This window comes from Martes martes (assembly GCF_963455335.1).
Source record: "Martes martes genome assembly, chromosome: 14".
In the NCBI taxonomy this organism is placed as follows: domain Eukaryota; kingdom Metazoa; phylum Chordata; class Mammalia; order Carnivora; family Mustelidae; genus Martes; species Martes martes.
In genome coordinates, this window is record NC_137902.1 from 11,257,324 (window position 1) to 11,270,378 (window position 13,055).

General features: G+C 40.5%; 1 protein-coding gene across 3 annotated transcripts in view; it reads right to left on the bottom strand.

Moving 5' to 3' along the window:
• The window catches only part of INPP5F (inositol polyphosphate-5-phosphatase F), an 84,032-nt gene that overhangs the window by 49,556 nt on the left and 21,421 nt on the right, over positions 1 to 13,055 (bottom strand). For all 3 annotated transcript variants that reach the window (XM_080823094.1, XM_080823095.1, XM_080823096.1), the window contains exon 2: positions 10,620 to 10,700. Coding sequence is in view for 2 of the 3 variants with exons in the window: in XM_080823095.1 (XP_080679221.1) it covers positions 10,620 to 10,700 (81 nt within the window). In the remaining variant the exon portion in view is untranslated. The remainder of the gene's footprint in view (positions 1 to 10,619; positions 10,701 to 13,055) is intronic.

Below are 13,055 nucleotides of genomic sequence, written 5' to 3' on the forward strand. Positions count from 1 at the left end.
AAATTTGCCAGCTTATTTACGCTTTCCATGGATCTCCATCCCTTCTTACATCTCTATGCTCCCATGGAGTGTCATTTATCTTTCGCCTGAAGAACTCTCTTTAGTACTTCTTTTTAGTGCAGATACTACTGGTAACAAGTTCTCTCGGTTTCAGTTTGTCTCAAAATGTCTTTATTTTCCTTAGATTTTAAAGGTACAAAATGCCAGACAGGCACTTTGACAATATTGTTCCGCTATCTTTTGGCTTCCATTGTTTCTCTCAAGTTTCATTGATGCTTCTGAACTTAATGTGCACTTTTTCTTTGTCTGTTTTCAGGGTGTTTTCTTTGTCTTCAGTTTTCGTCAGTTTCATTATGAGGCACCAAAGTGTGTGTGTTTTTTTAATACTTTCCCCCTTGTGGTTCAAAGTACTTCTTAAAGCTGCGACTTGTATTTATAATTGGTTTTGGAAAATTCTTGGCTATTATCTCTTCAAATATTGCTTGTCTTTTGCTGTCAGAAACAGACTAATTTCTCTTCTTCTCAGTTTTTTTAATGTATTAAGTCTCTTTAAATGATCCATTATATATTAACACACTATACATTATAAGAGAAGCTAATAATTGGGAAATCTTAATCGTTTATCTCAGGATAAACTATGTTCCAATTCGAAAGATCCTGTTTTGTTGCTTTTTTCTTTTTTAAACACAAATCTTTGGTAGGAATTTAAATTCAGTTTAATGTATGCATAAAAGCTACTTCATTGGGGCGTCTGGGTGGCTCAGATGGTCAAACCTCTGCTTTCAGGTGGGGTCATGATCCCAGGGTCTTGGAACTGAGCCCCACATCCAGCTCCCCGCTCAGCAGGGAGTCTGCTTCTCCCTCTCCCTCTGGGGCACTCCCCCCATGTGCCCTCTTGTGCTCTTTCACACTCTTTCTCTCAAACCAATAAAAATCTTAAAAAAAAAAAAAGTTTAAAACCTACTTCATTGATACACATTGCATAAGCTATTAATTGGCCCATTAGTACTTTTATATGAATATGAGCATGAATCTGTAGGGTAGGTTTTATGCAAATTCATACCTGAATTTAAATTTCTAAAGATATGAATTCATAGTATATCTAATATAATGTTTTGTTTTATATTTAAAGCCATTTCTGGGGCACCTGGCTGGCTCGGGCAGTAGAGCACACAACTCTTGATCTCAGGCTTATGAGTTCAAGCCCCACATTGGGCATAAAGCTCAGTAAATAAATAAGTAAATAAACAAATAAAGCCATTTCTGTTTTAAGCTATATTAGCAGAAATGCTTTTGTCCCTCCTAATAGAAATAGAGCATATACATCCCTGAACATTTTCAGGGAGCCTCGTGCATCAAGTAAGCGGAGTTACAAATAATACTAACACTACACCAGCACCATCTTTTTTTTCAGTCAGGTCCCTGGTAGCTAAAAGCACGTCATACTGGGCTTCTAACTCTCTTACCAACCAAAAAGCCAATCATTAATTTGTTAATCTTTCAGACATAGCAGTTATTCAGTATTTCTTGACTGGTTGCTCTGTTGCCTACTAACGGTTCCCCAAGTCTGGGTTTACAGAACATTGACAACAACTCCCAAGGAGAGTATCCAGGGCAGGAGGCTCGTTATAGACAAATGGTGGAATCAGAAGCATATTCAGGTCAGTTTACAATGCTTATGATGAATTTAAATCCCTAATAATGACTGGCCATAAAATGAAATAATCTCTTATACCCTTTTGTGTCTGTAATAATCTTAGAGAACTACAAAAGTCAAACTTAAAGTATCCTTGGGCAAAATGAATTTGTATATAAAAACATTTTCTATATAACTATAGCTTATCCTCCTTAAAGTGCTACGTTTTCTTACATTTTTTTGAAAAACTTCAATGTGTTACATGTTTTCCTACCTACTAAGTATAATTACAGATAAGCTTATAAAGTATAATTGGTATTTTTTTTTAGATTTATGTATTTGAGAGAGAGAGAATGGGGGTGGGGAGAAGCAAAGGGAGAGGAAGAGAGAGAATCTCAAGCAGAGAGATCCGTGCTGAGCACAGAGCTGGATGCAGAGCTCAACCTCATGACCATAAGATCACGACCTGAGCCAAAATATACAGCTGTATGTTCAACTGATGGCACCACCCAGGCGCCCCATCATTGGGATTTTTATTCACGATGCAGGTCTACCGTCGTGAAGATAAATTACTGTTGGAGAGATGACACAAGCATGCCTCAAGGTTGGAGGCCACCTACAAGAGGGGTCCTCAAGTCCACAGGCTGTAACCAACTTGAGAACCAAGTCAATTCAACCAGTAATCTGTATTTTCTGCTCTGGATGGCTGACATTGGCCCACATCTAAGTAAATGAGAACTTACTAGGTTTATCAAGATTTCTTTTCTTCAACAATTAGACCTGATAATAATTTGATTGCAACCACTTCAGAAAGTTCAATAAGATAAAAAGCTCAAAAAGAGTATGAGAGGAAATATAAAAAGCACCTTTGTAGGTGGTCCATACATACAGTCACTCTTACTGTAACAATCCTCTTCTTTTTCCAAAGCTAAAAACTTTTAATATCACCACCACAGAAATCACTGAGGAGAACTGGAGTTTAAGAACAAATGGGTCTGTAACTGGAATCTGGAATGGTAGTGGAATAGCCTAAGAGGCACGCTGGCCCATCTCTAGAGAATCTCTCTGCCTGAAAATACGCCTATCTGCCAATGACAGATGTGCTCAGCAACAAGAAGCTTCCTTGTGTGCCAACCCTTAGGAAAGCCCAGAGCTATGGGTCACATTCATGTGGCCAGTTCAAGGGTTGCCCCCGCCAGGAAGGTGGAACCATCTGCACCAAGGAGAATGGAATTCAGATTAGGGACAAGGGAGGTAATGGAAAATTCTGAAGTGTACAATAATGGAAGGGGCTGAAGGGAGCCAAGAGAGGCGGTAGGGGCCACTCAGCACCTATGTACCCGGGGAGAGAGTAAAAGGAAGAGGAAGGAAGCAGAAAAGAGCGAGGAGAAGATGCCACTTAGCTGCCTAATTCCCAGATCCACAGCCACTCAAAAAACAGGTGCCCTAAACTACAAGTAAAGAGTCTTTTAAGCATTGGCCAGGAACCTAGTCACCAATGAAACTTTTACCTCCAAAATAAATAATTCTGAGATCCTCATGAATAACAAAATGAATATAAAATGGCTGGATTTGGATTACATTTTAAATCATTCCTATTTTGGCAGAAACATAGTGTCAGAAATAATACTGCCTTTGAATACTTCCCTCAAAGCAACTTTAGTACATGAAAAAAGTCACCAGAAGTTACCGAAAGAGAGAAGTATTCAACTTTTTAATTAGAGTCAGAAGTAATGACAACAAAGTACACCAAAAGCTACCTTCCGATTTAAATGTCTTTAATGGCTTCGTTGAGATATCATTTATAGACGATAAAATTCTCCCATTGTAAGTATACAACTCAGTGATTTTTTTAAAAGATTTTTTATTTGTCAGAGAGAGAGAGAGCACACAAGCAGGGGGAACAACAGGCAGAGCAAGCAGTGGGAGAGGGAGAAGCGGACTTCCTGCTGAGCAGGGAGCCCGATGTGGGACTTGATTCCAGGACCTGATATCATGACCTGACCAGAAGGCAGACGCTTAACTGGCTGAGCCACCCAGACATCCCACAACTCAACGATTTTAATACATGTATGGAGTTGTACAACCATTATCCCAATCCTTACGTGTCTGTAATAGTGAGTTGTAGGTAGACAATAAAACAATCTACTTCTCTCACAATGCAACCGTGAGCAATTATACTAGTATTTAAACATAAGAAGCCCTGCCAGCTTCTCTTCCTTTCCCTCCAATATCCTCAAAAACTGGGGTTTTCTAATGGCTTTTCAGGAAAGTACTGAAGCAAGGCTAGTAAGCACTCATTCATCGCTGAAGTATAAAAAATATTTTATGTCATTATCCCAGCAAAGTCTCCCCAGCAGACTAAAATCACACTTTGTAAACCATATGCATAATACATTTTACCATTTTAATGACTGAGACATCTTCACGACTTCAAGAGTGGAAAAACAGCAGATGGCAAGCACTATTTTAACAAATGAGAGCTACTTGGGTGAACGGTGTCTCTGGGTCTACAACACTTAGAGTAGTAACTCAGTCACTAAACCAAGAGCCTCTATTGCCAAATTAATCAAGATTTCTGACAGTTTTCAAACTACTTCTGAAAATATCATGGAATATATACTTTCGGTTTTTATGTTCTGATACTTCTTACCCTAATTGAGCTTATCTTCTTCTCAACCTTCAAAATAGATTTGAAAGAGTTTTTGTGACCCATTTAAAGTCTGCAGCCTAATGCAACCTTTTCATGGATATCTGAGTGAAGATAACAGCAATCTCCCCAACATCCCATAGAAAACAGAGAAAACATCAATCATGTAGGCCTTTCGCAGGGCTGCTGACTCTGCCAAGAATCATCTCTCCTCTCACTCTCTGCCCTTACCCTGGCCTTGTCCAGATTATCTCACTCATTTTTCAGGCCTGGACTCAGACATCACATCCTCAGGGATGCTGTCCATCCAGGACCCCCACTGCACCAGTCAGGGCCCTCTATCATGTACTTACGACATCCCACACTCTTCTTCAGAAGCCTAAGCCTAATGATCACATAGTGTGATCGGGTAAGTAAGGTCTACCTCTTGAATCCAATCCTACACTCCTGGAAGCTTCAAGTTTTATTCACCCCACCGTCCCCATCACTGAGTGCAGACCTTGACATGCAGTAGGCATTCCATAATTATTTGTTAAAGTCATAAGTATTTGCTGAATGTTTATGAATAGCCCTGCTGTAGGCCAGCAGAGAAGGACACAGCCCCTGCCTCCCTGCAGCTTATCCTTAGGGGATGGGATAGGAGGCGACTAAGAGAAAAAAGGAAAACAAAAAATTAATGAGTAATTACAGTTGTGATGAGAATCTAACTATCATTCTTAAGTCCTCCTGGACCCGACAATGGATAAAATATGTTGATATTTCATGAAGCTTTTCTTTCATCTATTTAGTACATGACATGTTCCTTCTATTTTCTGTTCTTCATATTGATAAATCCCACTGATCAAACCAAAGTCAGACATTCAAATTGTGGAGACACTACATTACGCCCGAGCTTAAAGTCCACCTGCCCGCCAGAGAGGCCTTCCACATTCAAGGAAGGCTAATGGTTCTAAAAAGGTATTGCCTAGACACCAGGGTTAATAGAACAATTTGCTGGCAGAGCCTGCTAAAAGGAAGGGCAATTGTCAGCCATGGATGCAACTAAATAATACTTTAAAATTCTTCCACCACACATGTTTTAAAAAGGGGTACATGGATTATGGAATATAACTTTCCCTGATGCTAATATTTAACCACTAAAAACATGTCTTTTTATAGATCCCCACCATGTAGTCTTTTTTTTAAAATTTTTTTTATTTTAATAAACATATAATGTATTTTTATCCCCAGGGGTACAGGTCTGTGAATCGTCAGGTTTACACATTTCACAGCACTCATCATAGCCCATACCCTCCCCAACTCACCATGTAATCTTTTAATGACATGTTAATATCATTAGTTTCAGCAATATTAACCTTACTGGAAAAAACAATCTAAGTTTAAAATTTATTCAAAATTATGTAGCCGGGACTTAAGTGGTTCTCTAGTAGAATATCTGACACCTCTAAGTGACCTTTAAAACTAAGGGGGAAAATTAATAGCCAACATCTTTTGAATGCTTACTAGTACTTAAGCACTTAAAGGAGTTTAATTAAATCTCACAATGATCATATCAAGGAGGTGTTAGCTTTGTCTTACAGTGGGTGACTGGCCGCTCAGGTGAAGTAACCCGACCCAAGGCTACTATGTGATCTCCGAGTTTAGCCCAACTCTGGGGTGGGTGCCTCATCAGTGATAGCTGGCGAATGGCCTATCTCACCGTGAAATAAAGGGAAAGAATTCTCTTTGGTACACTTTTGTAATAAGCATTCTAATAGACATTAAGTTTCTGTTACGGGCTGAACTATGTCTTGCCAAAATTCATATGCTGGAGTCCTAACCTTCAGTACCTCATAATGTGATCTATTTTAGAGGGAGGGTCTTTAAAGAGGTAATTAAGTCAAAATGAGGTTATGGAGGTGGTTCTCATTCAATGCAAGTGGTGTCCTTAGAAGAGGAAATCTGGACACAGATGCACTCAGAGAAAGGGCAGTGTGAACACAGTCAGGGTGATGTGAAGACACAGGGAGAAGACAGCCAACTATAAGCCAAGGAGAAAGAAAGAAGAAACCACTTGCCAACACCTTGATCTTGGACATCTAGCCTCCAAACTGTGAGAAAATAAAATTGTTAAGTCCCCTAGTCTACGAGCCTTCGCTATGGCAGCCCTCGCAAACTAATCCGGTACCTAAGTCACGCCTGCTTACATTCCACAGAGCTCAGAGTTCAGTGACAGTCAGGAACAGTGGCATGGCTCACCCACGCCGCTGTTAGACTGTCAATGACAGCTGTTCAAATAAACTTATGTTCCCATCTCACTAGGCTAGAACAAAAATTCGTGCATTGAAATATGGAGAATAAGTAGGAGGGAAACAGGAGTGAGAAAGAGTTTAAGTACAGACACGTTATTTCCCCAAACTCTACCCCCAGAAGGTAAGATGTTCCCAGGGGAGAATGCACCTGAAGTGACAGTGTTAGTTTTAGTCCATCCTGGGAGCGTATCTCCCACCAGCCAGGCCGATGGTGTGACCAGAGCAGGAGTTTTAGTGGGGCTCAGGGAGGGAAGGGATGGGGATGAGGCATCCCAGGGCAGAGATGCAGGGGGAGAAGGGAGAAGGGGGAAGATGGATGCAGGAGGGCGGGGAGCTGGGGGCTGCGTGGAGGCGGAGTGACACACTGGGGTGTGGCTGCAGTTGTCTCTGGTGGGTGGTGGGTGAGGGAAGGAAGAGCAGCAGGGGGCCCAGAAAAGATGTTCCTTTGTTTCCTCCCCACTCCCTCTCTTAAGAGCCGAGCCTTAAAAGTGAAGTGACAGGAGAAAAAAAAAAAAAAAAGTACAGAGATTACTTCTTCCTGCCTTTCTTGTATTTTCTTTCTTCACCTCTCCCTTTTCTAAAATGTCCTGCAGACAGGAACCCAAGAGGGAAAGCGCATGTAAACCAAGACTGACGGCAGGAGATGCCCATATTTACCACCTAAAATGACCAGACTTTTACTGTATCATAAATTCACCAATCAACAACTTATATTTGTTTGCTGTTTGTATGAAACGTTTGGGTTCTCTGCCAAGTCCAAGGCCTCCTGCTTTGACTGAAGAAGTAGACCTCTGGAGCGTGGTTGAACTTTGTGACCAGGGAATGCCCTTGGCCCAGACAGGGCCGCTAAGAATCTCTTTCCTGGGGGTCTGAACTAGACTCACTGCTCAGTCCTTGACGGCTAGGCAGGCTCCTGCGGTGTTAGGGGCTTGAGGGCTGAGGGTACCATGCAAGAGCAGAAATTTTGTCCTACATATACAGAAACAGAAAGCCAAGAGTAGAAAAATAAAAGAAATATATAGGAGAAGTGATGCTTAGAGACTACCCACCCAAAAATGTAATCTCAGACACCGTAAGGCATCCACTTCTTGGTTTTGGTCCCTTGGGTTCCTAATATCTCTGTTTTGTGTATGCGGATACACATAATTGCAACCAAAGAGCCTTGATAAAACGGTGGTAATTTATTAAGTACCTTCCGGTATATTATCTCATTTAGACTCCTAATACTGCAGGGGAAAAAAGAGAGCAGTTATTTTTACTCTAGTTTTACAGCTTACAAAGTAGAGGCTCACGGGCATCGTGGCCCCAGTGAATCAGCTTTTGGGAAGCCCACTCTGATGTTCACTCGGGGGTTGGCTACGTGACTTCCTTTGGCCAGTGGAGTATTAGCAAGCTCAGTGACACAAGTCGAGGCTTGATAAAACTCTGCACACAGGGACTGGTCTTCTTGGTACGCAGCCCCCACCTTGGAAAAATGTCCAGGCATCCAGTATCGAAAGAGGACCCAAGGGGAGGCCTTGTGAGATGAGTTACATGGACACACACGTGCCAGGCAAAGTCCCAGCTGACCTCACACAACAGAAGATAAAGGGCAAAAGAGCCTCTAGGTCAATCCACAGAATTGTGTAATATTACATGTTGTTGTTTTAAAGAATTCCTGGGGTCTTAGCAATAGATAAATGAAACCCATGTTAAGTAACCCCCTCCATATCTCAAAGCTAATAAATAAAGTTTGGATTCACATCTCCTGACTGATTTCAGTGATTTATTCATTGTTCCAGGATGTGACTGAAACTGAAGAAAAATAACTCAAAAGTTTCATGAGCTTCATTTAAACAATAGAAAATGAGTTTTAGCTCAGAACACTCAGCTATGAAATTATCCTGTCAGCATATAAATGAATTAAAAATATATTTATGTAAATGTGGACAGGTAGGAGAGTGTTACTAAAATACTTAGCATGGTTATACAATGTCTAAATGCTTTTCTCCTCGTACCAGAAGAATTACAGAACTACCAAAGACAATACCACAATGTTTATAGTGGTCTTATTTCCAATACCAAAAATAAACCACCAAACAAATACCCGCTGACAGAAGAAAGGACAAATGACGATATACTCATATGAGGGTGAAAATAAAGAACTTGAGCTTCATACATCAACATGGATAAATCTCAAAAATATCAAGTTGAATCGGGGGGGGGGGGACAAGTAGAAGAACACAATAGCTTAATATCATTTATGTAAAGTCCCCCAAATACAAACCTCAGCATCATATTACTTAAGAAAACATACGTAATTAAAGCACTAATGAAAATCAAGGGAATAAACACAAAAATAGTAGCTGGTCTTGAAGGGAAGAAAGCAGGACACACCTGGAGGAAGGCACAGTGAGGGATCTAAAGTCATTAGTTACGTTGCATTTCTTAGTTTGGGTGGCAGGTATATGTGTGTTTTACAACAACCTATACTGTACATCTATGGTAAATAGCTTTTTGTATCTATGAAATATTTCATAATAAAAGCAAACTTTAAAAAATAACGAGAGAATCTAGCAAAGGAAAATTAGTCTCCAGCAATACATGCTTTATAACACACAGAAATCAACCTAGTTCCCAAATACACAACAATTTTATTTTTAAAGATTTTATTGTTAAGGACCTGGGTGACTCAGTAGGTTAAGCGTCTGCCTTTGGCTCAGGTCATGATCTCAGGGTCCTGGGATCAAGCCCCATGTAGGGCTCCCTGCTTAGCGGGGAATTTGCTTGAGATTCTTTCTGTCCTCCTCTCTCTCTGCCTCTCCCCCTCCACTCGTGCTTACTCTTTCTCTCTCTCAAATAAATAAATAAAATCTTAAAAAAAAAAAAAGATTTTATTTTTAAGTAATCTCTACATCCAACCTCAGGCTTGAACCCATAACCCTGAGATCAAGAATCACATGTTCTACCCACTGAGCCAGTCTGGCACCCCACAACAGTTTTATTTTAGAAGAGTAAGAAAGGGAATACTATAGAGGTAGCTAGACTCTCAATTACATGATAATTAACATTATCATGTAATTGAGAGTCTAGCTACCTCTATAGTATAGAGTCATCTATAGTTCATAGACTATAGACTATATATGAACTAGAGTCGTCTATAGTTCATAACTCATTAAAACTGATGCCAAAGGAAAAACAGGTATTTAAATACAGTGTTAAAATATTTCAGTTAGGGGGCGCCTGGGTGGCTCAATGGGTTAAAGCCTCTGCCTTTGGCTCAGGTCATGATCCCAGGATCCAGGGATCAAGCCCCGCATCAGGCTCTCTGCTCAGCATGGAGCCTGCTTCCTCCTCTCTCTCTGCCTGCCTCTCTGCCTACTTGTGATCTCTGTCTGTCAAATAAATAAATAAAATCTTAAAAAAAAAAATTTCAGTTAGTACTTTTCAAGACTTTTTGGAACCTACCTATATAATATCTCTTTTCTCATCATCAAAATTCCCTCTGAACCTCAGACACAAGTGTCTGTCTTCTAAGCAAGGGCCTGGGGAACAACCTAGACCCTTCACCAATTTGCCTGCCCTGGTGAGGGTACTTGGAAAGGGCCGCACTGCATGCCAGAACCACATACTTCCCTAGCCAGAGTTGACTGTATCCAGAATGGACAGCTGACCCAAAGTTGGACAGTCATGGTCTGCCATCTGCCTACCTCACCAGCCTTCTTCCTACCACCTTCTCCTTTGAAATCAGTGCAGTTGGTGTATCTGTCAGAGCACGTACCACAATTACCAAATTATTATACATTTATTTCAGTGATTACTTACTGATGTCTGTCTTCCTAAACAAGGGTGAGGTCAGTTTTTTCTCACTGCTGTGTTCTACCAACTAGCATAATTCCTGACACATAGTAGGTATTTGATACTTATACCTACTTTGGGCAGACCTAAAATTAGGGCAAAGAAATCAAAGCCATAACAAAAACCCACATTCATCTTCAAAGAAGAAAATGTCATAGGATGCGCTATTAAATTTGACAGATTGAAGGACTTTATGGAAACATACCTGAATGAAGTTGAATCTTCCCAATAACACCTTCTACCAATCCCAAACAAATGGGATTCCAGGCAAGGAGTAGATCAGTAGCTAAAAGAAAATAAGAAGCAATCATGAGAAAATATTCATCAGAAAACATATCAAAACATTATCTTCGGCAGTCTATTTTAAATGATCAACATCGCCAAAGGGCAGTTATGAATATGCAGAACTGAATACATTACTATAAAGCAATTTGTGGAAAAGTATTAAATCCAAGGCCTGAATGAGGTTCTGCTCTGAGGACAATTATGGGGAGAGAAATGACAAGCCGACACGCGTCTCGGATGGGAGGCAGTACTTGGGCGCCCTGCAGTGGAGGAAAGAGGCTGGTACACTGCAAGAGGGCGAATCAGGGTCCTCCTCGGTCCCATAGCCCAGAGCCAGTTCCAGATTCAAAGACAAGGGTTGAGAAACAGCCAGAGAGAAGTCCACTTACTGGATCACACTCTGGAAAATGCCCTTTTCCAGAGAACCTTACACTAAGAAAAAAAAAAAAATCCAAAAAGCCGGTGCTCTTTTATGTGACTTCTGTGGCAAAACCACTAAGAGCCACTGTCATTTCCTGAGTGCCTACTCTGTGCCAGGCATCCCAATGAGGGTTCCTCAGAACAGAACAGAATGCTCTGGGTGACTTTTCGCAATTCTCCCAAAGATGGCATGTAACTGATACAATTCTAATCAACCAGGCAAGAGGCTAATTCATTACACTCAGTGGATGTATGAGGACATCAGGGCTTAATTCTCTTGTAAAACCCAGGTTGCAAAAGGCTATTATATACATGGAGATAAATGTAACACTAGTGGTAGCTCCATAGCTGGAAAAAATTACCAAGGACGAAAACAGTTATTTCCCTTAGTAGAAAATTAAAATTACATTTTAATTATTACTATTTAAATTTTATTTTAGGGAAATTTATAATCAATCTGTAACTCATGGGGTAATTACAGACTTAATAATCCATAGTCTCCAAATTCATTTGAGTTTTGACTACTGTATCTTGAATGTCTTTGTTGTTAATGATACATTCAGTGGGAGGCAAATAAAGTTGACTTCTCTTTGGGCAGAACTGCAATTCAAAGCCAGGCCTGCATGACTCATGGCCTGTGCTCTTAACCATTCGGCTACAGAACCCATACATGGAACCAACCAATAAGACAATATTTACATCTTAAATAATAGGCATTCATATTCTAAAAGTCATACTGTATAACATTGGAAAAAATATTTTATCACTCCCATCCACCAGCCAGAAAACTTATTTTGCTACGTTTCAGGTCATATGTCTGTGTGCTACTGCATCACAAGACCGCAAATATAGCAATGCATGCTCATTTTTTTCTTGTAATATTTCTTGAGTATTGCCTTATGTCTTTAAAATACTCTTCAAAATTTTAACTTCGTGACTACATAATTTTCCACTAAAGGAAGCACTTCCTTACTCTTGGGCATTTAAGCGATTTCCAGTTTTCCCCCTATTATTAAAAAATACACGGGGCGCCTGGGTGGCTCAGTGGGTTAAAGCCTCTGCCTTTGGCTCAGGTCATGATCCCAGGGTCCTGGAATCAGGCCGGCACCGGACTCTCTGCTCAGGAGGGAACCTGCTTCTCCTCTCTCTCTCTCTCTCTGCCTACTTGTGATCTCTGTCCGTCAAATAAATAAATAAAATCTTAAAAAACAAAACAAAACAAACTGTGATGGGGTGTCTGGGTGGTATAGTCGGTTAAGTGGCCGACACTCAGTTTTGGCTGGGCTAGTGACCTCAGGATCATGAGATCCAGCCCCTCGTAGGGCTCTGCCCTCAGCGTGCAGTCTGCTTAAGACTTTCTCTCTCAAAGGGGAGTCCCTTTATGCTGTTAGTGGGAATGCAAACTGGTACAGCCACTCTGGAAAACAGTATGGAGGTTCCTCAAAAAGTTAAAAATAGAACAACCCTATGACCCAGCAACTGTACTTCTAGGTATTTACCCAATTACCCAAAGGTAGAAAAATAGTGATTCAAAGGGGGCACCTGTACCTCAATGTTTATAACAGCAATGTCCACCACAGCCAAACTATGGAAAGAGCCCTGATGTCCATCGACAGATGAACGGATAAAGAAGATGTGGGATATATATATATATATTCCCATATGTATATATGGGAATATTACTTAGCCAATAAAAAATGAAATCTTAACCATTTGTAACCATGCAGATGGAACTAGATGGCATCATGTTAAGCAAAATAAGTCAGAAAAAGGCACCATATTTCACTCATATGTGGAATTCAAGAAACAAAACAGATGAACATAGGAGAAAGGAAGAAAAAATAAGATAAAAACAGAGAGGGAAATAAACCATAAAAAACTCTTAACTACAGGAAACAAACTGAAGGTTGCTGGAGGGGAGGAAGTTGGGGGAAGG